This window comes from Lycorma delicatula, chromosome 10 (genome assembly GCF_047948215.1).
Source record: "Lycorma delicatula isolate Av1 chromosome 10, ASM4794821v1, whole genome shotgun sequence".
Classification (NCBI taxonomy): domain Eukaryota; kingdom Metazoa; phylum Arthropoda; class Insecta; order Hemiptera; family Fulgoridae; genus Lycorma; species Lycorma delicatula.
In genome coordinates, this window is record NC_134464.1 from 54,274,562 (window position 1) to 54,301,234 (window position 26,673).

At 28.5% G+C, this 26,673-nt stretch overlaps 1 protein-coding gene across 1 annotated transcript in view; it reads right to left on the bottom strand.

Moving 5' to 3' along the window:
* Positions 1–11,438: 11,438 nt before the first annotated feature.
* LOC142331362 (fumarate hydratase, mitochondrial-like) overlaps positions 11,439–26,673 on the bottom strand; it is a 31,489-nt gene continuing 16,254 nt past the window's right edge. The window contains exons 4-8 of the mRNA XM_075377211.1: positions 24,892–25,137; positions 20,604–20,796; positions 19,505–19,708; positions 15,119–15,411; positions 11,439–11,979 (exon numbers count right to left, since the gene is read on the bottom strand). Of these exons, the coding sequence (XP_075233326.1) occupies positions 11,848–11,979; positions 15,119–15,411; positions 19,505–19,708; positions 20,604–20,796; positions 24,892–25,137 (1,068 nt within the window). The 3' untranslated portion in view covers positions 11,439–11,847. The remainder of the gene's footprint in view (positions 11,980–15,118; positions 15,412–19,504; positions 19,709–20,603; positions 20,797–24,891; positions 25,138–26,673) is intronic.

Below are 26,673 nucleotides of genomic sequence, written 5' to 3' on the forward strand. Positions count from 1 at the left end.
AGTTCAGTCATCTCGTAATATTTCTTACTGTACAAGGAAAAACATTTTTCTTTGAAGTTACCGCCAAAAATTGTACATAAGAGAGAACACTCAGAGATTGTATATGTTGTGACCTAGGCAGACAATATTTAATCTTTAAATATGGGCACAGAAAAATTTTCATGAGATCAGGAAAAGCTGAACTTTTCTATAAACATGTTATTTCATTATTAATACAAAAGTATAAACTGATTAATGCGATTTAGTTTAATTCTATCAAGCGATTTTCCACATTAGTTATTTAAAATGAGCAGTCCTTATTGTATTTTAATTACTATTCAAAGATATTATTCATCAGCAAATACAATACGAATAATTTTAAAGCAACATCATTATGTAAAAGTTATCTCTTCATATCCTTTTGTTCAATATCTCTTCAATAAGGCTGTTTCCCACCAAATTACTTTTCATGAAGCATTTATTTTGTTCTCAGATTACTAATGTAAACATTAAATCTTAACTTTTGAATATTGATGTGTATTTTTTTAACATACTAAAATAGTTTGATTTTTTAAAAATAATAACATATAATCAAAATAATGTGTGATGTAATAATACATTTTCAGACTAGTTTCCTGCATTAATTAATAGAAAAGTGGTAAAAAATGATAGTCATAACTAATGGTTATCATCTTAAAGCTTGAAAGTAAAATTTTTGTGATTCATAGTAATAGCATGAGTTTTTAAAGCGATTGTGATTTGTTACTGTATTAGAAATCTGTGTATAATTGTTAACAAAAGTCCATAATTACTACTAATTATTTTAAGCTGTTTTAATCATTGTTATTTAATACTCATATTAAGTTACCTAAATTAAATTTATTATAAAACAATAAACTGGCTGGCAGAAAGAAATTGCTAAACATAATATTTAAAAGGTTTATCAATTCAAAAGATTAGTCTTTGAAAGAACTCGGTTTTCAATGTTTACACAAAACAGTAAAAGTTTGGAACATAATAAAATTGGTGATATTGTTTGTGTACATTAATTAACATAGCTGTAATGTTATAAGCAACCTGACAAGAGTTAAAGTTATTCCTGAAAATGACTTAGAATTATAAGAATCCCATCCAGGCTAACCAAAGACGTGAAGCATAAACTGATTTCCTTTTGCCTTCTTCAGTGAATCAAACATACTATTATCTATGTGTTATTGTTGTTAGCTCACTGAAATGCTCCGATCAAGGATTTACATAGCAATGTACTACTGACGTAGTCTATATAATGTATATTATACAAACTCCTGATGTACCGGTCAGAATAAAATTTTTATTTATTTTAGGTTATGCATAGGTTTAGCATCTTTTCTGTATTCATTTGTTTTGTACATGAGCTTGCACATTTTCTTACTGTTTTTTTTTTTTGTTTTATCTGGGCAAAAAATACTTTGGCATTATCATCGCCTGAATTTTCTTACTATTTTTTGTGAAGAAAATGTTTAATTTAAAGTATTTTTGCTTACTGATTCAATGATATCGTTTACCAAAATTCAGTTTTCTTTACTTCAGTCCATATAAGTTCTATTATGAATATCTCAAAGTAGAATGAGCATGTTCATTAAAAAGTTTTTTTTACTTCATGAATTTTTTAGTTGTTTATTTAGTTTTTTAAGTCAAGGAGTTCTAAAGTTTCAGTTCTTATAGATACGGTTGCTTTTATATGGATTTGAATGCTAGACTAGATACCAGTATTCTTTGGTGGTTGGGATTCAATTAACCACGTCTCAGGAGTGGTTGACCTGAATCTGTTCTAGACTACATGTTTACCAGTACATTTACACTTACACTGCACTACATCAGCAGCTTTGTCATGTCTGAGTAAGCCAGTAACAGTAATTGAATTTGCCTATACATACACGCAGACCGCACTAGCTGGAAAACTGGTTGGAAAAAACAACTCATTTAGTTAAATTACTCAATTTTTAACATTAACTCACCAAACTGAATATTTCTTTTCAAAAGCCAATTCAGCATTTTTAACTTTGGTGTATTACAGTGTTTTAAAGTTCCAAATTTTAAAACGGTTTATTATTTACCAAATTCCCTGTGATGTTCAAAATAAGATCCATATCATATCTACATAGATAATAATAATCAGGAACCTTTAGAAATTGGATTACAAGCCTTATCTTCTCCGGTTGGATGCACCTATCCCTTATTTTGAGTATTTAATCTGTGGATGCAAGTTGCCTACATAAGTTCAATAACTTATGTAGACCTATCCACTGTATTTGTGAATATTTTTAAAGAAGTAAAGCCTCTTATACTGCATATGAAGTTATCCAGTTAAAACCTACCTCTTGTTTTTCATTCCCCATTCTGTTTCATCCCCAAAATTCCATCTCAAATTAAATCTTTCTGAGGCTAACTGTTATCTACAAAAAGATCACAGTTTAATGTAGAATGTAATTTCAGTAAAGATGGAACACATATTTTCATATAAAAATTCATATGAATGACTGCTCTGTCAAATGATACATATCAGATTTACTTTTTCTTAAATTTCAAAGATGAATATTTCTGATCGCTATCTCTTGTTATTCTTTTTTTTTTCCTAATTTTTTTTTAATAGAAGTATAGATAGACCGTCCAGCTGAAGCTACAAAATTAATTATTCTTAAAATTTATACTACCTACCATTAGAAATTTACAAACAATTTTTATATTGACAAATCAAATGTAATACCACATCAAATGACTGTCAATATAAAACTAAATTAAATTTAATGCATTAGTTAAAAAAATAACTTTTTTTTCATTTTTAAACCTAAGTTTCTACGTGTACAAATAATATATATGAGAAAGACGTGTTTCATTATTTATTATATATATCACTGAATAATTTTACCTTTGTTTGTTATTACAATATAAATAAATAAACGTATTTTTAAGATACTTCCAAATTCACATAAAAATGTTTATTAAAAGAATATGTTTTATTTGTGCTTAATAATATAGTAATACCCATATGAATGGTTTTTTTTTTATTATAAAGGCTGCATAATAAGAATATAATATGTCTGGAATATACCAATAATGATGGACTGGAGGGAGAATGCAAGTGTTTGGGTAACAAATGCACATGATCAGTTCAGTGCTCTTAACAAAACAATCAAGAATTACTTTCACTTGCCATTATTCAATAATGATACAGTACCTGTTACACAGGGTCAAATTGAATCTAACGCTTAATATACCTTTCAGCAGTGTATAGGTTCAAATTAGTCATATTATAAAATATACAGTATTAATAATTAAGCATGAAACTTGTATGTATATCTAGAAAAAATAAATTAATTTATTTACATAATACTTCATTTCAGTAACGTTATTCAACTACTATTATTAAACTTTTTAGTTTATATATAGAGAGCAATAAAAGCCAAAACAATTTTTAACAACGTTGTGTACAAGTTTGTTACTATTATACTTTTGGAAAAGAGTAGGAACACCAGCAGTGCAAGTTGGAAATGTATATGGCTGCAATTTATGCACAAATGTATTTTTCAAAATATCATGAAGAAACAAAAATAATTTCAGGTTAATGTTTTACTGGTGTAAGTAAATATAAATATTCCATAAAACTATACTTTCAAAAATACTACTTTTTCAACTTATAAACAGTGAACAAATTATTGGATCACAAGTGAATGGTTTTTTAAAATTTTTTAACATGAAAAATAGTTACAAATTGTCTCCAGAATTATATTGGTAATAGTTTTTTAGAAAATTGTTGTGAAGCCCAAAAATTGGAGTAAATATACACTTTTTAACGTTTAAAGTTAATTTACTTGTAAAACTGCCAATAAATAAATTTTAAATAAATTTCTTTAAGTTCATTTTATCGCTTGCATGACATAATTTTATTTAAAATTATTTTTTATGTCAAAAGAAACAAAACTTCTGCAAATCCAGAAATAGTTAAGTTTTATTAATAAATATTTTTTCTAACAAGTGCAATGATTAGAAAAGAAATACTTAGAAAATAAATACTTACAATAAAGTAACTACCTCCATCACATAAATTTTAAGGTAATACTGAAAGTTATGACTATTGTTTATTTACTTATTTATTAATAAATGTAGGATTTTATTCATGCTTATCTTAAAAATATTGAAAGAAAATTCGATGAGACATTTTAATTATTTAGATAAGATTAAGAAAAAGATAATAAAAATGAAACACATCAAACAAGTAAGAACTGAGCAGTTAATAAAACAGATGTAAATTTAATATTAACTTAATCGATGATTGTACATAAAAAAATACAGCCTAATAAAATAATTATCAGCTATACTTATCAGTGTTTTTAATGATAATTAACAAATAATGAATTCTCTTCATAACTGATTACACAAAGATCATTCACTGTTAGAAGTATCATTGTGACAATAAGATTAACAAATAGTAAAACTTTTCCTGTATAATTAGTGTCTGATCTTTTGATTTCAAGATTTATTAGAGGTTTAAAATTGAAAGACAACATATTGGCCTTTCTCCATCAGCTTGAAAATCAAAAGTCTCCCAGCATACAGAAAATTTATCTGAAATAATTTAATAAATTTAGATGAGATCAGTCAAATGTGCATCCCTCTTTCTCCTGCAGTTTTCGTCACAAAAACTTTTTGTGATGTCTGAATAATAAGAGGGCAAGTAAAAAATTATCTACACATTTGCCATTAACATATCTTCAACATTGTTATACTGCCTTCTGTGCATATGTGCTTAGTTTGTATGAATGCAGTCATTTGTGTGAAATTTGATCCTGACTGTCATTTGCCTTCCGGCTATTACAGTGTAAAATGTCTCCTTCGCTAACAATTTGCAGCAAGGAGGTACAAAGAGCTGTAATTCGATTTCTCTGGTCGGAGGGTGTAAAGGGGGCTGAAATATGATGATGTTTATCTAATGTCTTAGTATTTCTTAACACTGAGCATCTGTATTAAAATATTTATTATAACTGTAATATGTGTCATCTGTTTATGCCATTTAGCATATGCCAAATGGTAATATTGTTCTTTTAATTTATATTTTTAATACTATATTTCAGTGTGGTTTTAATTTCGCCTTTAGCATATGGCACTTTACATTTATGCTGTAATGTATGAGGAATATTTATCATTATGATATTGCACATTTTAATTTTTGATTTTATTTGTTTTATATTACTTTAATTTTTAACTTTGATTTTGTTAACCTAAATTGTCTGCTGTAGTAATGTGTTTTGCACCCAGGAAAAAAATTGACAAAACATTTTTTTAATTTTCTTTCTTTATAGAGAAACATACAGGCTACAAAAAAACTTAATTTCAAGGAAGATCAAGAGTTGCTAAGACTAAAGATCAATCAAATGAACATTGAAGGACTACAAGTCAAATACATGTATGAAGCCACAAGTATTTGCTAGTCATCAACATCCAAGCAAAAAAAAATATTATTTCCTTCAGCAAAGTACTGCAAAATTTTTCTGAAATTACAAAATAATCAGTTTTTCTCATTTTTAATGTTAATTCCAACATTACATTCTTGATCCTAAAAGTTCTGCTTGGTATTTTGATAAATTTAAAATCCCTAAAAAAATTATTCACCTTGCCTTTAGATGTAAGAAGTAACTCATAGGGTTATGTTTCAAAATTTGTATCATTATACTCTATAATCTCTGTCATCACTATTTCCAATATAACATTTTCTGAAAGTTTGAGAATGCCAGGACTTTATGATGAAATGCAAGAAATACAGCTTACATAGTTGATGGAAATGAAGGATACAATTCTGTAAGTTTGGATTTTATAGAATTGCAGATACATTGATAAAACAAAGAGAGCAATCATTAATATGATATTTGGTTTAAGCCAAGCTGTAGTAACACTATATATCAATTTGCCACTTGCATCCTCTTAAAAGGGATCCTATTTAAGAAGCTATTTATAAAGACTCCATTGTGGAGCCCACATCTTATTTTATAGTCACCTTCAACCCAAATATTAATGGCTACTCCTATCCTCTGACCAAATTGGGATGTATTGGTTATGCTCATACATGGATGGGCAGTCATTTGTGGATAATGAAAACAAGAAAGTAAAAACAGAAATTGGCAGATGGAAAGTCTTTGTCAGGTCGTGGTAAACTGACTGATGTTGCTATTCTTTCTTAATAAAATTATGGATTAGCTATTAGAAGAAATGTCTTTGTTGAAAGTATGTGGTCTGGACAGAAAATAACCGAAGATTTTTAATCATGTGTCAACAGAGATATTTAGTGACATCTGGTTGGCAGCATTGCGTTCAGCATAACCTCCTCTGTAACCACATTTTCTTGGATTGCTGATATCTCGTTAAGTTTTTGTATTTTTTTATTTGAGTGCAACATGTTTAAGGCAGCGACTTTTGTAATGTGTGATTTTCAGGAGCAATAATACAATTTAAAATTTTGTGTGAAACTGGGGAAAACTTTCACAGAAACATTTCAACTTATGAAACAAGTTTACAGAGTGATGCTCTGGGTCATACGCAATGTTACAATGGTTTTCATGATTTAAAAGCTGTCGTCAGTCAATTGAAGTTGACCCTTGACCAAGAAGGCCTTTGACTTAAACTGATAACACCCATATTCAGAAAATCAACGGTCTGGTGCATGCAAATCGTTGATTAACTGTCAGAGAACTTTCAGAAGAGGTTAGCATCTCGATTTTATCATGCCATGACATTTTGACTGAAAAATTGAACATGCAATGAGTTGCAGCAAAGTTTGTTACTCGTTTGATGACCGAACAGCAGAAAGAACATAGTCGACATTTGTCGGCCACTTCTTGAACAAGCTGATGATGAAACATTCATGCAAAAGATCATAATACCCAGCTCTCATACGAAAGCTGGGTTTACGGCTACGGTATTGAGACAAAAGTTCAATCATCACAATGGATTGGTAAAGGATCTCCTCCATGACACAAGAAAGCACATCAGTCTCCATCCATTGACAAAGTGATGCTCTTTTTTTTTCAATTTTAATGGAATTGTGCATTTTGAATTCTTGCCTCAAGCTGAAACAGTTAACTGTGCATACTGTCAAGGAGTTTTTCAATGGTTACATGAAAAAATCCACAAAAAGAGAGATCAGAGTTGTGACGAGACAACTCGTGGTTCCTTCACCATGACAATGCACCCGCACACTCAGCTTTATGCCAAAAATCAGTGATGAAAGAATGCTATTTCGAGACTATTGACAACATTAAAGAAAATTCATCACAGACTTTAAAGGCCATTTCAAATTAAGCTATTCAGGACTACTTTGTGAAGTGTAAAATTAATAATAAAGATTAAAAAAATAAAGGTTCGGTTATATTCTGAACAGGCCTCATATTAAAAAATATTTAGCTATATATTTCCATGTTAGCTCTTCCAATGATAGTCCAAAACATAAGTTGTATCCGAAAGACAAAGAAACATGGTGTAAATTTGTAAAAGCATAACAGAGAGGAAAAATGTATGATCATAATCAAAATTTTCACCTTCAAAGGAATGTTTTGCAGAAAAAATGACTGTTATGCATCAGAGATTCAAATAATGCAGATTTTTTTAAAAATGTGTTTGCATAAAAGCATTCAGAATCATAATGAATCTGTTAATTTCATTATCTGGTACAAGCTACCAAAAGTTAACAATTGTTGCATTGAAATCTCTTGAATTTGGTGTTGCTAAATGAAATTAGTTTTAATGAGAGTAGTATTATGAAATGTTTGGTTCTTCAACAGATTGGTCCAAAACCTGGAAGGAATTGTGTTCATAAAATTTCTTGATATGAAACGCATGCATAGAGCACAGAAAGCAATGGATGAATCTCAAAGACAAGCATCAGAAGTAATAACTGCTAAAAGAAGGCTAGAAGAGGAACAGGAAGCAAAGGATACTCAAACAGACCCTTCTTATGAATCAGGTTTTTAGTAAAAGTGTAATTCCAAGTAAGATTTATGATTAAATGATTTTTTTCCAAAAGTTTTATTTTTTCAGCTTTGCTCCTTTTTCTGAAAAAGTACTGAAGCAATTCTTCAATTTGTTTTATAGCTAGCATAACAAACATTATGTAGGAACTAATACTTTTAAAAATATTGTATGTTAGCTATTTTAAAAATTAATAATATGGTAAAGACTGTAAGCAATAATTAATAACAAAAATTTTTTGAATCGAAACTATTTATGGATTTTAGTTTCAGCACATTAAAAGAAAGTATAAAATAGGCACACAAAATTTCAGAGCACTTGAAGCTTCAGTAGTTTCAGAGAAAAGCAAACATAAAGTTTGCCATTTTAACATTGACAGTGTACGAGGTCTTATGAGCAGAGCAAAATAAAATAAAGAACTTTTCAAATGCTCCTGATTGTTAATAATAATCTAGAAATATTAAATATAAATAACTATAACAAATAATTTATTTAATAATATTTAGAAAATATAATAATTTCAGATATGAACATATATATAAACACACGTGAATGAAGGTGTAAATTTGAACATGATGAATTATTTAAATTAGCATACTTGTAACTGTAACCACAATTTAATCCAGTTGTGATCAGTTTTTACATGTAACCTTTGGTATGTGGTATTTTATAAGAATAAATCCATGGCTTTGAAAAGCTTGCTATTAGCTATGTACAAGTTAATTTTTGATATTATATTTTAAATAAAATTTAGATCACGAAAACAAAGTAAATAGGTAAGTTAAATTTACCATATTAATTCTAAAAATCGATTTCTGTGGAACCCACAACTTAATTTGGTATTTAATTCTACAATTACATGAAAATAAATTGTTTTTGTATAAGTTTTAAGTTAAAATTTTCAACAAATTCAAAATTCACAAATTATATAAAAACAATTTATTTTAATGTAATTGTAGAATTAAATACCAAAGTGAAGTTGTGGGTTCTGCGAAAATTGATTCTTGGAATTAATGTGGTAAATTTAATTTATCTATTAACTGTATTGTGGTAGATAAAATTTTATTAGCACAGTATGTTAATGAATTATTTGAATTGAAAAAAATTAAAATACACACACATACGAGAGTGTGGGTTATATCAAACATTCCAAAACTTATTTAAAAAAAAAATCTGATGTGCACACCATATAACTAACTTCCTTGTGTATTGATTTATTAATTAACCTCTTTAAAAATGTTTGAATTAAAATGAAAAGTACATAAAATCCTATTTCACTAATAACTTCTGATCTTTTCATATTTTTTTTCAAACGCAAGTTAATAATTATTAATAAATCAATATATTTAAATTAAGTTTAAATTTAAGTTAAAAAAAGAAGAAATGAAGTCAGATTCAAACCATGTGCCTTCCCTTTGTAAGATCCAGATATTTCATTAATTAAAATTTTATTTGGCTCTAATTCTGTAACCAATGATAATAAGTACCACTTATGATATATCATTGAAAATTTCACAATCAGGGCTTATTATTGCAGATAAGAAAATGCCCAAAATCCAAATTTTTTGATTTTGTCCATTTTTGGTCCAGTCAATTGCAATCAAAAGGGGAGGTGCAAAACCAGATGTTACAAAAGTCCTAAATCCAAAATTTCAACATTCTACGGCCAATTGTTTTTGAGTTATACGAGATACAAATGTACGTACAGACAACATGCCGAAACTAGTCAAAATGGATTCAGAGGTGGTCATAATGGATATTTACATTGAAATCTGAAAACCGAAATTTTTCATCATTACAATACTTCTAAAAATGAAGGTAATGTAAAAATTCTGAGTTCAGATTCATTTTCAGCACTAAATTCATATATTTTCCTGAATTTATCAAAAATTACAATTATAAGCATAATTTTCATTAAAAACCTTCTAAAATGTTATTTAAACACCTATATTATTTATTTAGCATATTAACATTTTTAAATTACTATTATTTAATATTTTTACAATTTATAAGTACTAATATCGACTTGTATATTTTTAATCCTCTAAAAACCACAAAATTTGCAACAGCACAACTCCACTGCCCTTACCTGAATTATGAGGGTTTATGTTTTTTCTAAAAGTTTTTATTTTCTTTTGTTATATGTTGATGTAATTATAGATGTGTACTGGCTGATGATGCAGGATCCCACAAAATTCGACTATTGGTATTAGTTGTTTTTTTTGGTTTTTCTGTTAGTGTTTGGCATGAAGTTGTTTTTTTAAATTTAATTAGCACAGTGGTCTTGAATTTTTTAAAAATGATATGTATAGTACTATATAGTACTACACTATATGAGATGTGTTAAAAAAGCAATGAGAATTTTGAAATTTCATGGATTGTATTTGTCCGATTATTGGGATTTTTTTGTTCTATTGGTAAACATGTCTGAAAAGTATCTGTACATTTAGTATCTGTACATGTTTAGTCTGTTGTCAGCTGTCAAAAGGATAACACGTGTTTTGGCATGATCGACAATTTTTTATTTGTATAAATAATGGATAAGAGAAGTTGTATTAAATTTTGAAATAAAAATTTAATAATTTGTAGCAATGTTTTAAAAATGTTAAATATTGCTTTTGGTGAGTCTGCTATGACTAAAGCAATGGTTTACAAGTGGTATAAGAATTTCCAACATGAAGACGCTGAAGATGAAAAGCGACCCAGACGCCCCAGCACTTCAACAACTGATGAAAACATGTAAGTGAAAGAAATGTTTATGAATGATCGCCGAATCACAATCAGAGAAGTTGCTGATTATGTTGGGATATTGATTGGCTCATGCTAAGTAATATTTTCAGATGTTTTGGGTATGAAATGTAACAGCAAAATTTGTTAACAACAAAAACAGCAGCAAACGGAAGTTGCTCAGAAGTCAACAACGATGCAGAACTATTGAAACATGTTATGAAAGATGGGTTTACAGATATGATGTTGAAACTAAGGCTCAATTGTCCCAGTGGAGGCATTCTGGATAACCAGGACGGAGAAAAGTTTGACAAGTACGGTCGAATGTGAAGGTTATGCCCAACGTGTGCTTTGATTTCAACAGCATAGTGCATCATGAGTTCTTGCCAAAAGGTCAAACGAAAATTCTCATTACTTTTTGAACATACCTTTGCATATATATATAAATTTGTTAATCAATAGAGCTTTTGTTAATTGATGTCAGCACACTGGAGAGGGGCCTGAAACAACTCTACTTATATATTTTTCTGAAGGTAGAACATATTAGTAAAAAGAACAATCTAAATTATAACTATCTTAAATTTTTGTTAATTTAAGAGTTAATTTAATTTTCCTCTCAGAGAGGAAAAGCAAAGTAACTTATCTAGGAAGATAGAGGACCATGGAGTTCAATGTATGCTTATTGTTACTTTGATTTTTCATTTGGATTGTAGACAAATAAACTTCACTTGATATACATATTTGATTTTTTACATAATTCTTTTTTAATAGAAAAGACTCAGTAATAATAAACTCAAACCTATTTTGCACATTCATGTACAGAGTAATAAAATTAAATATATTTTTTATACATTTTTACTAAATTATTTTAGGACCTCTTTTAAAAGACACAGATTTGTGTCTTTTAAAGACACAGATTTATTGTTTAAACAATTTTTAATTATTGTCTATTTTAAATGGAGGTGAGATTACTAAGTTCACTGATGATGAAATCACATGAAAACAAATAACAATTTGAAAAAGATCTTCCATATCATAACTATTGCAAAACTTCACCAGTTTAATGACAACTGCAATTATTTAGGTCCAGGCATATCATCCGGTTTAACCCACTCACTAAATTGCTTTTAATGACAACTGCAATTATTTAGGTCCAAGCATATCTTCCGGTTTAACCCACTCACTAAATTGCTTTTCATCTACATAACCAAGTTTTAAAGCTGCCTCTTTTAAAGTAGTACCTTCTTTATGAGCTGTTTTTGCAATCTGAGCCGACTGGAACAAAAGAAATAATGAACATCTTGAATGCAAAATAACTAAACTAACTACAACATAAATATCCAGATTAAAAAAAATGTTAATAGTAAAAATTCTCAAAGATATGACAATTCAATAACTGATGGTAAAAAATTATGAATACCCCCTTTTCCATCAGAAAAATGCTAGGACAGCATGATGATAAGGCAAACTAGTAGTTCAGTTCTCAAATCAGATAATCTAGTGTTCCATGTAATCAGATAACACATGGAACACTGTGCTGGAAAACATGGATAAAAATTATGATTACATCATTAACATTTGTGTCTCATAGTTTCCCTACAAATAAAAAAAAAAAAAAAAAAGAAGCAGCATATTAGAAAACAATAATGACAAAGTACCAGATGATACAATAAAAAATATGAGTATATAACTGTTCCGTTTTTTTAGTTGATTAATTCCCTTGAATTTTCTTAGCATTTCTATAAGGCAGACTGAACTTAATACATTGATCATTATTGTGGCTTCCTGGTAGGGTGTTTAGAAATTTCAATAAAACTTTCAGTAACCAGAATAATTTAGAGAGAACATGCTCCAAATGCAAGCCATTTTTCTGGATATGAAAAGGCGTTTTTTTATTTAACAATTTTTGTAATTGTCTGATGCTACAAGATATCTGACCGTCTATCTGGTAGTATACAAATACAACTCTATAATTATCGCCTAGGTTACTGCCTAAAATATTTTAACTTTTCTGTATACTATGCTTTGACAAAGAAACACCCATCAATTATCGATTAACAAACCAGCCATGTATATCTTCATTTGGCATTTTGTACTTTCACTACATTATTTTACATTGATTATATTACATTCTTTATATTACACTGGTTCCTGATTAACACACTTGCCATGTATAGACATTTTGTAATTTCATCAGACATTTTGTAATTTCACTATGTTATTTTACAGAGTAGTGAAAATACTCAATGACTTTTGGGTTGTAAACACATTACTAAACTTCACTTGATATACATAATTTGATTTTTTAAGTAATTAATAATATACTAACTTTACTTTTGTAATTTAATTACTTTTGTAATTTTTGGTATTACAAAGTAATTTAATAAATTTTCCTTCCCTTCTTCCAGACTCTCGAAGAAGAGAAAGAAAGCGAAAGGAAAGAAGAAGGAATGCGAAGAAGTTTAAATTAGCTGCAACAGTGTGCAGTAATTAACTTCTTTTGAGTTTCATAATGGCTTATGCTTTCATTTTGATTCTGGACAAAAGTTTTCCTTTTTGTTAACATTAAAACCAATTTAATACATGAACTGGCAGAAATTAACTAAGACAGAACATATAAAACTAAAAATAAGATAAGAATATAGAATATTAGAATATTTTATAATAAAATAAAATATAACTGAAAACCTGTTTCAAAAAACCATTCAAAATTGTAGTGGATTGTTAATAAAGGGACAAATTATACAATTTTCTACTTAGGCTTTGGGTTTTTACTGCTTGTCAACAGTAGGTATTTGCTATTTTGATGACAATCATATGCCTGAATTACTACTATTATGCTTACATTATTAAGAAGTTGTCAATATCTTCAAAATACAGTATATTACACTGTACATTGAGATATTCTTACATACATATTTAATAAAATGACAAAAATAATAAACTGTATTGATCTATAAAACTTAGAGAATTCATAATTTTACAGCTTAGACTGCAACAGTCATTTTATACAATTAAAATGTACAAATTTTCCATATCCTTTCTTTGTATCCAAATTTCACATAGAATCATAAAGAATTAGAAAAAATAATAAAAATTCAGTTTCAGTTTTTATTGTGCTTTAATGTGAATGAAAATCATTCACATTTTAAAAAATTCACAATAAAAACTGAAACTGAATTTTTATTATTTTTTCTAATTCTTTATCATTCTATGTGAAAATTTGGATACAAGGAAAGGATATGGAAAATTTGTACATTTTAATTGTATAAAATGACTGTTGCAGTCTAAGCTGTAAAATTATGTCTAGATGAAAGTAATGCACTATAGATTGTAACTATAGTAGTCTAGAAGCATACATGTGTATAAAACCACAATTGTAGATAAAACCAACATTGGAAGATATTTAATTTGAAAACCTATAAAAACAAAATGTTAACATAAAATACTACTCAGGTCCCAGTTGATGCTAGTACTTTACTATTATAATCTGGACGGAAAAATGAGGCTTTACGGTTTATCTTATGAAGTATTGTTTTGCTTTTATCAAAATCACATAATTAAACCCATCTGTGCACAGACACCCACAAGTTCCTTTAGATACTTTAATACAGAAAAAAAGTACCATAAGGCATGGCTAATGATATCTAGACATAATTTTTCTATCTTTGATTATTGCAAGTGATTCATTTAAATACAGTTAACAATTCTTTTACTACATTATAATTGCCAATTATATTAAATATATTTAAAATGCTAAAAATAAATTTACAATATCAGTGAAAATATAATATTGTGATATTACGTAAACAGTGGTGGGACGGTTAACATTGTAAATCGTCAAAACTTTTCTGTGAATTCTGTTATAAAGTCACTGTTATCAATATTCATTACTTATTAACATTCAAATGCAAATTTGGAAAGTGTAGATGTAGGTAAATAGAAACAAATCATTATAAAAAAATAGTGTGTAGTTGTAAAAAGAAAATTAACAGTCTTATTTGTTTCACATGGTCTTCATTTCTATCTCATTATATTTTACTTATGCGTCTATCTCTCTCTTCTTTCTTCTACTAACAAAGATTCAGTTAACGTAAAATATATAACTGGACCCATCATTTCTCATTAAATGGTTTCTTTTTCAAAATATGACTGAAGAAAGAAAAAAGAAACAATCATGAGAATAAAAATAAAACATGGGAAAGCTGATAGAATCCAAACTGATATTATTCTATCAGATGAATGGTCAGAGGTGTAGGGTTAACAGATGTTTATTTATGGATATTAATTCATATAAAATGTCTAGTAAATTCATGTAGGTGTACTCATGCACCCAATTCCAATAACTTAAAATGAACTATTAAAAAAAGATTAATAATAAACATAATTGATAAATTATTATTGCTATACATACCTTGTCATAACCGATATGAGGATTAAGTGCAGTAACCAACATTAATGATTCGTGAAGTAATTTAGAAATACGGTCCTTGTTGGCAACAATACCTTTAACACAATTATCTGTAAATGCTTTAGAACTATCAGCAAGTAATCTGATCGATCGTAATACATTAGATACCATCATTGGCTTAAAAACATTCAATTCAAAATGCCCATTACTACCACCTACTGTAACTGCTACATGATTTCCCATAACTTGAGCAGCTACCATAGTGATGGCCTCACACTGTGTTGGATTAACTTTTCCTATTAAAAAAAAAATATATAAAAAAGTAAGTTATTACAATATAAGAAAAGTTTAAGAATGAAAGTGGTCTTTAGTAGCAAGTGATACATGCAAAACAAGCCTGAACAGGATTCAAATCCAAAATTTTCTGGATGAAAGAGATTAGTAATAAAGTAACAAAGCCAAAATGGAATAGCAATAGTGGTAAAAACAGGAATTTTTACATACGGCATTCAAAGAAAAAAAAGAGTAAAATGTGGGTTTATAAAGGGAACACTGCAAGGTAAATTCATGTTTGAACTTGCTATGTTTGAACACGTCATGCTCTCAGCAGTATAAAAGATACATAAGGAATTGCAGAACGTCAGCTTAGTTTTTGAAGCATGTGTCTAGTGCCGTTATTTAAGCTTTTGTGAAAATAATAATTGAGATATCGGTTTTTTAGTGTAAGGTTTAACAGTGTAAATTTTTTCCAATAGATTTTTATGAAAAATGGATAAACTTGTGAAAAAACAAAGTGAGCCATCTATTCAATGAATCAATTGGTAAAAGGACAAGATTGTACAATGACATAAATGTCATTGATAAATTATGGTCTTATCTCATCGAATGGAAAGCAACAGTGCATTGTTTGCTTTCAAGTCCTCTCCAATGAAAACATGAAGCCATAAAAATTAATTTGATGCTTGGAAACTGAACAGTTAGATCATAAAAGCCAACCCTTGGAATCTTTTGAAAGAAAATTATATACTCTGATAAATCAACAAGTTTCTATTTGTAAATTAAGTCAAACTGATAAAAGAACATTTGAAGCTTCTTATCTCGTAGCATTAAGAATAGCTAAGATGTCCAAATCTTATACAATCGCAGAAAACCTCATATTGCCTGCTGCAATTGATATGATCAGTGTTAAATAGGCATGGAAGAACAGAAAAACAATTTTCTAACAACATAGTATCAAAGTGAATTGATGGCTTGGATGACATCAAGGGACAGATCAATTGAAGAAAATATGTAGTTTTGCAAATCAATACCTGTTATCATGCAACAGGACAATGTCGATTTGATGTTTTTTATGAAGCTACAACAAACTATAACATAGATTGGAAAAAATGTATTGCAGTATGTAGTGATTGTGCAAAGACAATAACAGGAAAGTACAGAGGATTTCTGAGAAAATTAAAAGATTGTCTTATAACAAGGGTGGAATGTACACACTGCTTTCCTTTAGACATGCTCTTGCTATAAAAAATATGCTGGAAAATCTCAAACAAATTCTTAGTAAAACTAAAAATGGTTAAGTTTATTAAAAGTCGAAAATTACAGAACAGATTGTTTGATCAACTATGATATGTCTCCACCCACTTCCAATTATACAGAAAAAAATTTGGATGACGAAGACACTATTATTCACCACAGTTTGGATAGCATGAAGATACAACTGCGTGAGCTAAAAATTCAGATGGTGTAGTATTTCTCATAAGATAAAAATGATTTCTCGAAGAGATGGGTACTGAATCCCATTAAGTACTGTACTAGTATTTAGTGAAAATGTTGTTGCAGATACTAAGTTACCAGTTAAGATTCCTGACCAGCTCATCGAAATGTCTGCTGATAAAACGTTAAAACAATTCATGATTTATTTACGTTTTAGCTTACTCGTCAAAATGAATATAGAAATTTAGTCAGAGAAGCATTGAAAATATAATTCCTTTCACCACATCTTACCTCAGTGAAAAGGGTTTTTTGTCTATTGTTGTGCTAAAAACTAAATATAGGAAATGTCTTATACCACTTGAAAACAATTTACATTTATATTGGTCATATTCAGAATTTATATTATATTTATATTATTTATATTTATATTATATTAGTTACATGAAAAGAAATATTATTGTAAAAAATAGACCCGCTAGGTAGTGCTGGGGTTGAGATATTATGGAAAACTGCATTTATGATCCGATTTGGCTCTTATTTAGAATACATATTAGTTATGTGAAAAGAAATATTTTGACAAAGATGGACCTGCTAAGCGGCGCTAGGGTCAAGATATTTTGAAAAATTGTATTTATGGTCTGATTTGGCTCATATTCACAATTTAGTTATGTGAAAAGAAGTGTTTTTGCAAAAAATGGACCTGCTAGGTGGCACTGGGGGTCGAGATATTTTGAAAAATTGTATTTATTGTCAGATTGGTCATACTTAGAATATATATTAGTCACATGAAAAGAAATATTTTGCAAAAAATGGACCTGCTAGTTTCCACTGGGGTCGAGATATTTTAAACATTGTACTTATGCTCCATATTGGCTCATATTCAGAATATATATTAGTTATGCGAAAAGAAATATTTTTGCGAAAAAAGAAATAGGAAAAAAGGAAAGAGGGGAAGGGGAAAAAGGAAAGGTTAATTTTTGTGATGTTCCATAATGTTCAGTTTTTTAATGTTTTATCAAACTTTCATTTGTATTCAATTATATATATATATATATATATATATATATACTCATATATTAGTAAAAATTATACCAGTTTACTAGTTAAAATTTAAAAAGAGTTGTCTTACTAGTATACTAGTAGGATAGGGACAGTCATGACTGCTTTTAAATTTTAACTATGGTTTTTTAAAACTTTTGACTTTAAATATATTAATTTTAACTCCTGATGATGGCTTCAGGGTAGGCCTAAAGATCTAGAAGACATATCAACATACTGGTAAGGTGGATTATATTAATCGTTAATTTATTTAAATTTTGATATAGTATAATTTTAATGTATATTTGTGCTTTTTGTATTATGTGAATAAGTAATACTAATAGAATTATTTCTGTCATTTACTTTTAAAAAAATATTGTTTATTATTTTTCATAAATAATTATGTTTGTTTACTTACAAATTTTTCATTCACAATTTACAATTTTTGTATTTTACAAATAGAAAAATATGCAAAGTAAATTTTTTAACAGTATAAAGTATTTATAAAAAACTGAAATAAATGAAAATATGTACCAAACTGTTCATTGTTAATTATTTCTAACCCTTGATTCAAATACAAACATATCACGTTTATTTATATAGCATATAATAGAAAAATCAATAATTTTATCTAAAAAGAAGTAAAAAAAAACCCAAACATATCGAGCACTCTCTCAGGCTGATTGCATTTGCACACTGAATAATTCATAGATGAAGTCAATATATAATCTACATTTATATATAAACATCAATATATAATCTCTCCATTTAGTCATAACAATATTGAAGACAAGTTTTAAAATTACAGAGAAAAAAATTATTTATTAGCTGTTGCATTCACGAAACATTGTGAATAAATGGGTTAACTACTGAGGGTTACTACTGGGTTACTACTGACTACAGGCAACCATCATAGTCCACTTTAATAAAATAAAAAAAAAATTAAAAACAATAACAAAAATGGGTTTTTATTTAAATTTAAGTATCCCTTTATTGAAAAGAAAAAAATTAGTCGATCAGCAAAATATTTATATTTTTGGCAGCATTGAAAGTGTTAAGAAATGGATTAAAATTATATAGATATGTTATATGAATTATTTTTTCTACATGAACAGCTTGTAAGTTTTAGTTTTGAATTTTTTGTAATATGTTTTTTTTTATACTGTATTTTTCCAGTTCTATGTACAGATAACATGTTTACCTCTAGAGGAAGTATTAAATTGTACTTGAAATATGTATAATTTATCACTGGCATTAATAAATTATTATTGTTATTTCTAATGTGTATGCTGCAATCTGTTCAATTAGTGAATAATAAGCAACCTACCCAATGAGTGAGGATGACATATAGAAATGGGGTATAATTTTGTACAAACTCAACTGGCTGACCATTCCTGAGAGGTGTGGCTAATTTAATTCCAACCAAAAATTACACTAGTAATAAATAAATAAATTTTTTATAATTAAATTAGAGTAACCAATAGTTAAGAAATTCTTCAGGTTATTTATTATCTCCGTAATTCTCTGGTTTGGTTGTTTGTCATACAAATATTAAACTGGCTAAAATAATTTTATATCACATTGTAATTAAGTCATAATTTCTTAACAATATTACTGTACACAATTACTTTAACTGACCTGGCATAATACTGCTTCCTGGTTCATTTTCAGGAAGACTTAATTCTCCAAGTCCACAACGAGGACCAGATGCAAGAAACCTAATATCATTAGCAATCTTCATTATACTGCAAGCTACAACATTTAACGCACCAGATACTTCAACCATTGCATCATGAGCTGCAAGTGCTTCAAATTTGTTTGGAGCCGATTTGAATGGTAATCCTAAAGTGAAGCAAAAAAAGCTTTAGAAGTAATAATCATCATACACAAATTAACCTTTAAATTTTCTAACAATATTCATAATTTACAATATAAAAATAATGGATGTTACAGCAATTTTGCATTTTAGAATGAAAATAATTATAAATTATATAACTTTAGTCAGTGATAATGTTAATTTATTTAAGTATTATTACCTAGACATGCTGGTGAGCTTATCAATAATTAAGTTTAGTAAGTAGCATTTGAATATTCATTTGAGCATGTTTGTGCTTTTATTTTTAAGTCAATCATTCATAATGGGTTTCATTTGTGTTCATTTGGAGACACGTTGTAAATTTATGGTAAAGTAAATAAAAATGAATCGGCTGCTGTATGTGAATACTGGAAAAATTATCTAGATCGAAGAGTACTGGATCGTAAAGCATTTTGAAGCTTTGGAGAGGTGAGTTCGAGAAACAGGTATACTTAAACCACAACCCATGCTGGTCGTTAACGTTTTGTGAGAAATGTGAATGCTGGAGAAGCAATATTGAATGTGGTAAAATTATCTCCTTTGAACTTATGGTTCAGTATTCGGTTCAACCGATTAATAAAATGTAAAACAGCCATCAGGACCAGAGTAAAAAAGCAAAAAGAAAACCTCAGGCTAAAAGTGTTAATAAACATCTTCCTGTGGATTACTACTGTTAAGTTATAGTACTGCTTGTACATTCACTGCAGCCTGTTAACAGTGAAACACTGGTAAATGACCATATATATATATAAAATTTTGTTGCTAAACAATGATATATTGACAAACTTTAAAAACAAGATATGAATGGCCACAATCTAAAAACTAAGGGACTTCTAATATAAAAGTCATTATTATTGTAATTTAATAATTAAACAGAATTACCAGTAAGTTCACTAATTTTGTCAGCACATTTTTCAGCAAATCCAATTCTTGTATTTAAACCAGTTCCAACAGCTGTACCTCCTAAAGCAAGTAAATATAATCTTGGTAATGTATCTTTTATCCTATCGATGCCAAATTTTACTTGCGTTACATATCCACTAAATTCCTGACCTAATGTCAAAGGTGTTGCATCCTGTAATAAAATGAAATTTAAATAAACCAACATATGCAAATAAATAGCAAACAAACTAATTTATTAGTTTTACTTTTTTTTAAATTTTCAAGGAAATGAAATCAAAGATATTATTAAAAATACACATTAAAAATAACAATAAAAGTTTCGTCTTAATCAAATTTTTGGAGCATCAAATCTAATATCAGTAGAAAAAAAATCTAAACAGCAATAAGTAAAGACTGTTAAATGTTACAATGGAAAGTTGGATTCTACATTAGTAAAAAAGTTTAAAAAATAAAAATATATATACAGTAAGTATCATTTACAGTGACATCGGATATAATGACCTATCAGATATAGTGACCAAAAACTTGTTTTTTGGTTGGTTTTTTATGCTGGTAATGCATAAATACAGTTTGTACATTGTTTATAATGACATCATTTGTATGACATATTGGTTATTATGGCCATTTTTCCCACTGCAATGCAACATTTTATCGTTAGTATATCCACATTTTAGCTATAAAAATATTTTGACGGTTAAAATGAATCACAATTTCCTTTTTTCTTACATATGTACTACATTTCTTGTTTTTTTATCTTCTTCCAGATTATTGAAAATTGAAGCAGTCGCACATTCAGTGTGACTGAATGTGTTATTAATCTTTTGCTGTGAGCACACCGTATTGTGCGGGTACAGTATTTTATTTTGCATACTAACAAATTCTATGAAATCAAAAAAAAATTACAGCCTAGTCAACATAATGATGTAGACCAAGGTCTGTTAAAATGGTTTAAATACAGAGGGCTAGTAAAATCCCTATTAATGACTATATTGCAAGCTAAGGCAAAAAAGTTCTCAAAAATTTGATAAACCAGGTGAAATAACATCAGCTTGGATACAACGGTTTCATCAGCATCACGATTGTGTCCTGGAGAATAAGTAGTGAGACTGCAGCAGCTTCAACTAGTGTGAGAAAAATGACTAGAAACCATTTGGCCAAAATTAAGAGGGCTATTCAAATGAAAAAATTTATAATGCTGATGAATCCAGTCTTTTTTTTAAACTGACGCCAGAAAGAACCCTTCCGTTTAAAGGGGAAACAAGTTCGGGTGGAAAATTATCAAAAGAAAGACTAACAGTACTAAATGCTACAAATGTGACTGGAACTGACAAAAAATTCTGGTTATAGGGAAAAGTACTAAACCCCATTGTTTTAAAAATTTGAAATTGCTTTCTGTGTTGAAAATGGCGCCGTGAATTAAAAAGGAATGAGGTGAATTATGTAATGAGGTTTCTCCGCCAACTGTAAAATATTGCTTTCGATGTGCAGGATAGTTACTTACACTGCACATGAAGAATCTTTAGCGGAACAGGGCAATAGTCTGCAAAACCAATTATTGTCAAATGCATTGTTTGAAGATTACTAGGAGGTTGTGATACAGTGGGGAAGTTCACCTTTTGACCACGTTGTCACAACAGACAAAACATGCGTTTTTCACATCATTCATGCGTTTTTCACATCATTCCAGCATCAAAGTGGCAGTCAGTGGAATGGCGACAAACAACTCCAGTCAAAATGAAAGCCAAACAGATAATGTCAAGATGCAAGATTATGGCAACTGTGTTTTGGGATAGATATGGCATCCTATTAGTCGATTTTATGCCCAAAGTTGGTTGGTCCACCCACCATACAGCCTGAACCTTGTGCTGAGAGATTTCCACCTGTTCCACTACTTGAAGGAGTTTCTTGGCGGTTGGTCAATGGTTTGACACTGAAGAAGTGAAAAAAACAGTTGAAGGCTGGTTGTCTTCACAGGCGGCTGATTTCTATGACGTGGGCATAAACAATTTAGTAAATCGCTGTGATAGATGTTTAAACAAACAAGGTAACTACTATGTACATAAGTACCATAAAGTGTAAAGAGGGAAATGCCTTTACTAGTTCTGTTTGTAGAAAAAATGGACCTTACTTAAAAAAATAGCGCTTGTGTATCAGAAAGAAAGTGACTTTTGAGTAGGAGTGTAAAAGTCTCTGAACAAAATAAAATACTTACAAAAAGACTACAGTAACCAACTAGCTACTGAATTCCATCTCCTGTACACCATTACGTTCTTGCGTTATAATTAACTAACCACTATCCTAGCCTTACAATCCTGGCAGATAATGAATTACATTCATGATAAAATGTGGGATGAGCTGCTTTTAGACCCCAATTTGACTCTGAGGCAAGTAAAAATTCTTTCCTCGTAAAACTTGGGTTAAATGGAGAATCAATACTATTCCCACTTTAGCATTAATGCTTCCATAGCTTATGTGGTAGTAAGAAGGTGAGCATTGTCCTGAAAGAAATTGACAGAAGAATGGTTTACTTTTTATTCAATTCAATTTACTTTTTATTATCTTAGCATATTACTAAACAGCAGTAACTTCTTGTTCTGTGAGAAAGTCAATATAAAGTATTTCCCAGGAGTCCAAAAAAGGGTTGCCATTATTTTCCCCAAGTGCTTTATTTTCCATGGTGAAGGTAGACTGGATGTTCCCCCTGTAAACTTTCTCTGGGATGAAATAGTACACCAAAATTTTGTCATAGGTTATAGATTCTAAGAACTTATTTCTATCCTTCCATATCATTGCAGAAGTTGAGTGACAGCAATAGATTTCTTTCATCAAATAAGATGAGGAACCTCTACACCAAAACAGTTATTTCAAGTTTTTTTAGAAGTTTTCCTAATAGCAGTTCACTTACTTTCTCGTAATAGCTGATCAGCTAATGACCACATGGTTCATTTTCAATTCTCAGTTGATCTCCAATTTACTTACATGATTCATTCTATTTCTGGAGACCCTCATACCCAAACTCATTTTTACTCTTGTTCTGGAATGAAATGACCTCTTCATTTTTCAAAAGTTTAACAATCCTGCTCAGGCAAATCAATTATAACCAATCAGGAAGAAAGAAAAAGCCCACACTACTGATGATAAATTTAAATACACATAATTTGCCTAATTAGTTATGCCTATTTTGAACTTGCAAGACAAAGGATGAAAATTCCTGTTCATATTTGAACATACTTTAATTTGAAGACTAACAGAGAAGAATATGAATTGAATTTAACACTAATAATAATATGAATCGATTTGAAATAAATAAAATATGAATAATATGGATTTAAGTCTAATGTAACAATTAATTATAAATATAATATTAAATGTAATATATATATATTTAATAATTGATTAAGACTAATGTAATATGAATTAAATTAAGAGAAAGTTTTTCCATTGTAGATAATTACATAAAAATTTACCAAATTCTAAATATCAGTTAAAATTCTTAATGCACAGCAGCAACACATACACACATCAACAAAATGTGATAAATGGTTATAAACTGAGCAGAGTGGAACATTAGTTGACAATAAACAAATTTTTATCCTTATGTTCTCTTGTCCCTGAAAATGCAGACATGAGAAAAAGGAGTTCAACAGTTTTTTACTAATGACTTTATTATAATACTACATCTTCATAGCGTCTTTCAATGATATTTAAATAAAATATAATCAGAAGCTGACTAAGTAATGCTGTAACTTAAAGTAGATTTTTTTTTGGATGGAACTCACAGTCTATGAATTCATAATAGATTAGAACTATTTAGCACTGAGATAAACACAGATCACGTAATATATAGTAATACAGTGTTTATACACATGCCTGGGTGCTTCATTTTAAGAAGGTTAATGCTGTTGTAAATGTTACTTTTTCAAAAAGATAACCTCAAAAAAAAAATTAATGTAAGATATAAATGCACATTAATCTGCTGGTGGATTTTGCAGTCAAATGAACAATGAAAAATTTTACTTCTGGAATTTTTAATTTAATAATTACAGATCATAGCAAACTACAAATATTAAACTTACAGGTGTTAGGATTTTATGTACTAAAAAATATTTTTTTTTATTCTTAACAGGAAGAAAGAACAATTACAAGAAATTACAAAGAGAAATTTCACTAACTCAAGAAACCAAAATTTTAAGGTACTCTAATAAAACAGGCAAAATAAATTATCTACCTGAGTAAAAGGTAAATTTACCTTTTTGTTATTATTTACCTGAGTATGTGTGCGACCAATTTTAATAATATCACAAAATTCTTTTGCTTTTGCATCAAGAGCATCATGTAATATTTGTAGTGCTGGTAATAACCTACAGTTGATTTCAACAGCTACTGAAATGTGCATAGCTGTTGGATAAGTGTCATTTGAACTTTGACTTTTATTTACATGATCATTCGGATGAACTGGATCTTTTGAACCCAGCTTACCTCCAAGAATTTCAATGGCTCTATTACTAATTACCTGAAAAAATTAATATATAATAATGAATACATAAAGTATTTACATTAAATAAAATATGTAATAGAAATAATGGTTTTAAGAAACTTATCCTTTCACTTAGCCTTTTATTTACAAAGCATTTTTTTAAAGATTGAGCTCATTTTCATTAATATCAATATAGACTGATATATTTTTCATTAAAGTACATTCTAGCAACAATAAATAAATAAATAACAAGTTTATATTTTAATGTTGACTAACATTTTTTTATATATAAATAAAGAGCTAGACGTTACAGTTATTGAAATAAATTTTAAAACAAGATTAAGTCATTTACAAAAAATTTAATTAACTAGGTAAACTGAAGTGTGGAATGTTAAACAATCATTCTCAATATATATAGAGGAAAATAAGTACAAACATATACATATATATGGTATTAGTTTCAAGTGTTTTCTGTTTGATTAAAATGTTAAAATTCTTGCAAAGTGCATGATTCATGAACGAGAAGAATCATATTTCTTGAAGAAAATGGTACGAGAGTGATTAAACAGACTGACAGAAAAAATGCTACAATAAACAAAAAAAAATATCTTTATGTTTGAATAGATTATGTCAAGAAGAAGAAGAATAACATAGTTTTAGAAAAACAAATTGTTTGTTTTAAAAATCTTATTTTTATAGATCAACCAATAGGCATTTCAGCTTCAGACATACTGTTTTCCCTTGCATCTGAGGGTTGCCTAATTACATTTTTTTAGATGCATTTTTTGATAAATACATGCTTTTCAGTTTTTAAATGTATTTTTTTCTCAAATTTATTTCATTCAAAAATGTTTGATAATTGTATAATGGTGGAATTTTTGTATTTTGCAATCTATCTTGATAGATATACTAAATATATTTTAATTATCATTTTAATGTTTAAAGAACTAAAACTCAAAAATAGATATATGAAATATTTTAATGAATAATTTGGGAATAATTTGATTCAACAGAACATAGATTTGGTTAGTGAAATGATAGAGGGAAATAAGATAATAATAGAGAAATAAATATTGTGTTGGGAATGGATACATACAGACATTGTACTGAAGATAAAATTCAAGGCTAACAGGGTTTTTATACACGTTGAAATAACATCATTAAATTATATAATATTAATAGTTTAACTATTTAAAACATTACACAAATTTACAAATTAAATAGTTATAAAAATAAAAATACTACTACTGACAGCATTACAGGAGGTGATACAGAAATTGGAGGGGTTAAAAGGATTGTCCTTGCAATGATATCTGGTTAACTTGAACTGCTACCTATTAAAATGAAGAAATAAATAACAAGAGAAATGAACCAGCTCCATTTAAAAATGAATCTTATGTTTCGCTGTATCATTTATATCTTTAAATAAATTGATTGTTAGTTTATTGAAAATATGTTTATTTTGTAAATAATTTAACACATATTTATGTTGATTATAATATATTTACACAGGATTTCCTTTACATTTTATATCAGATTTTATGTTTAAATAGTGTACATGAAATTAATTAT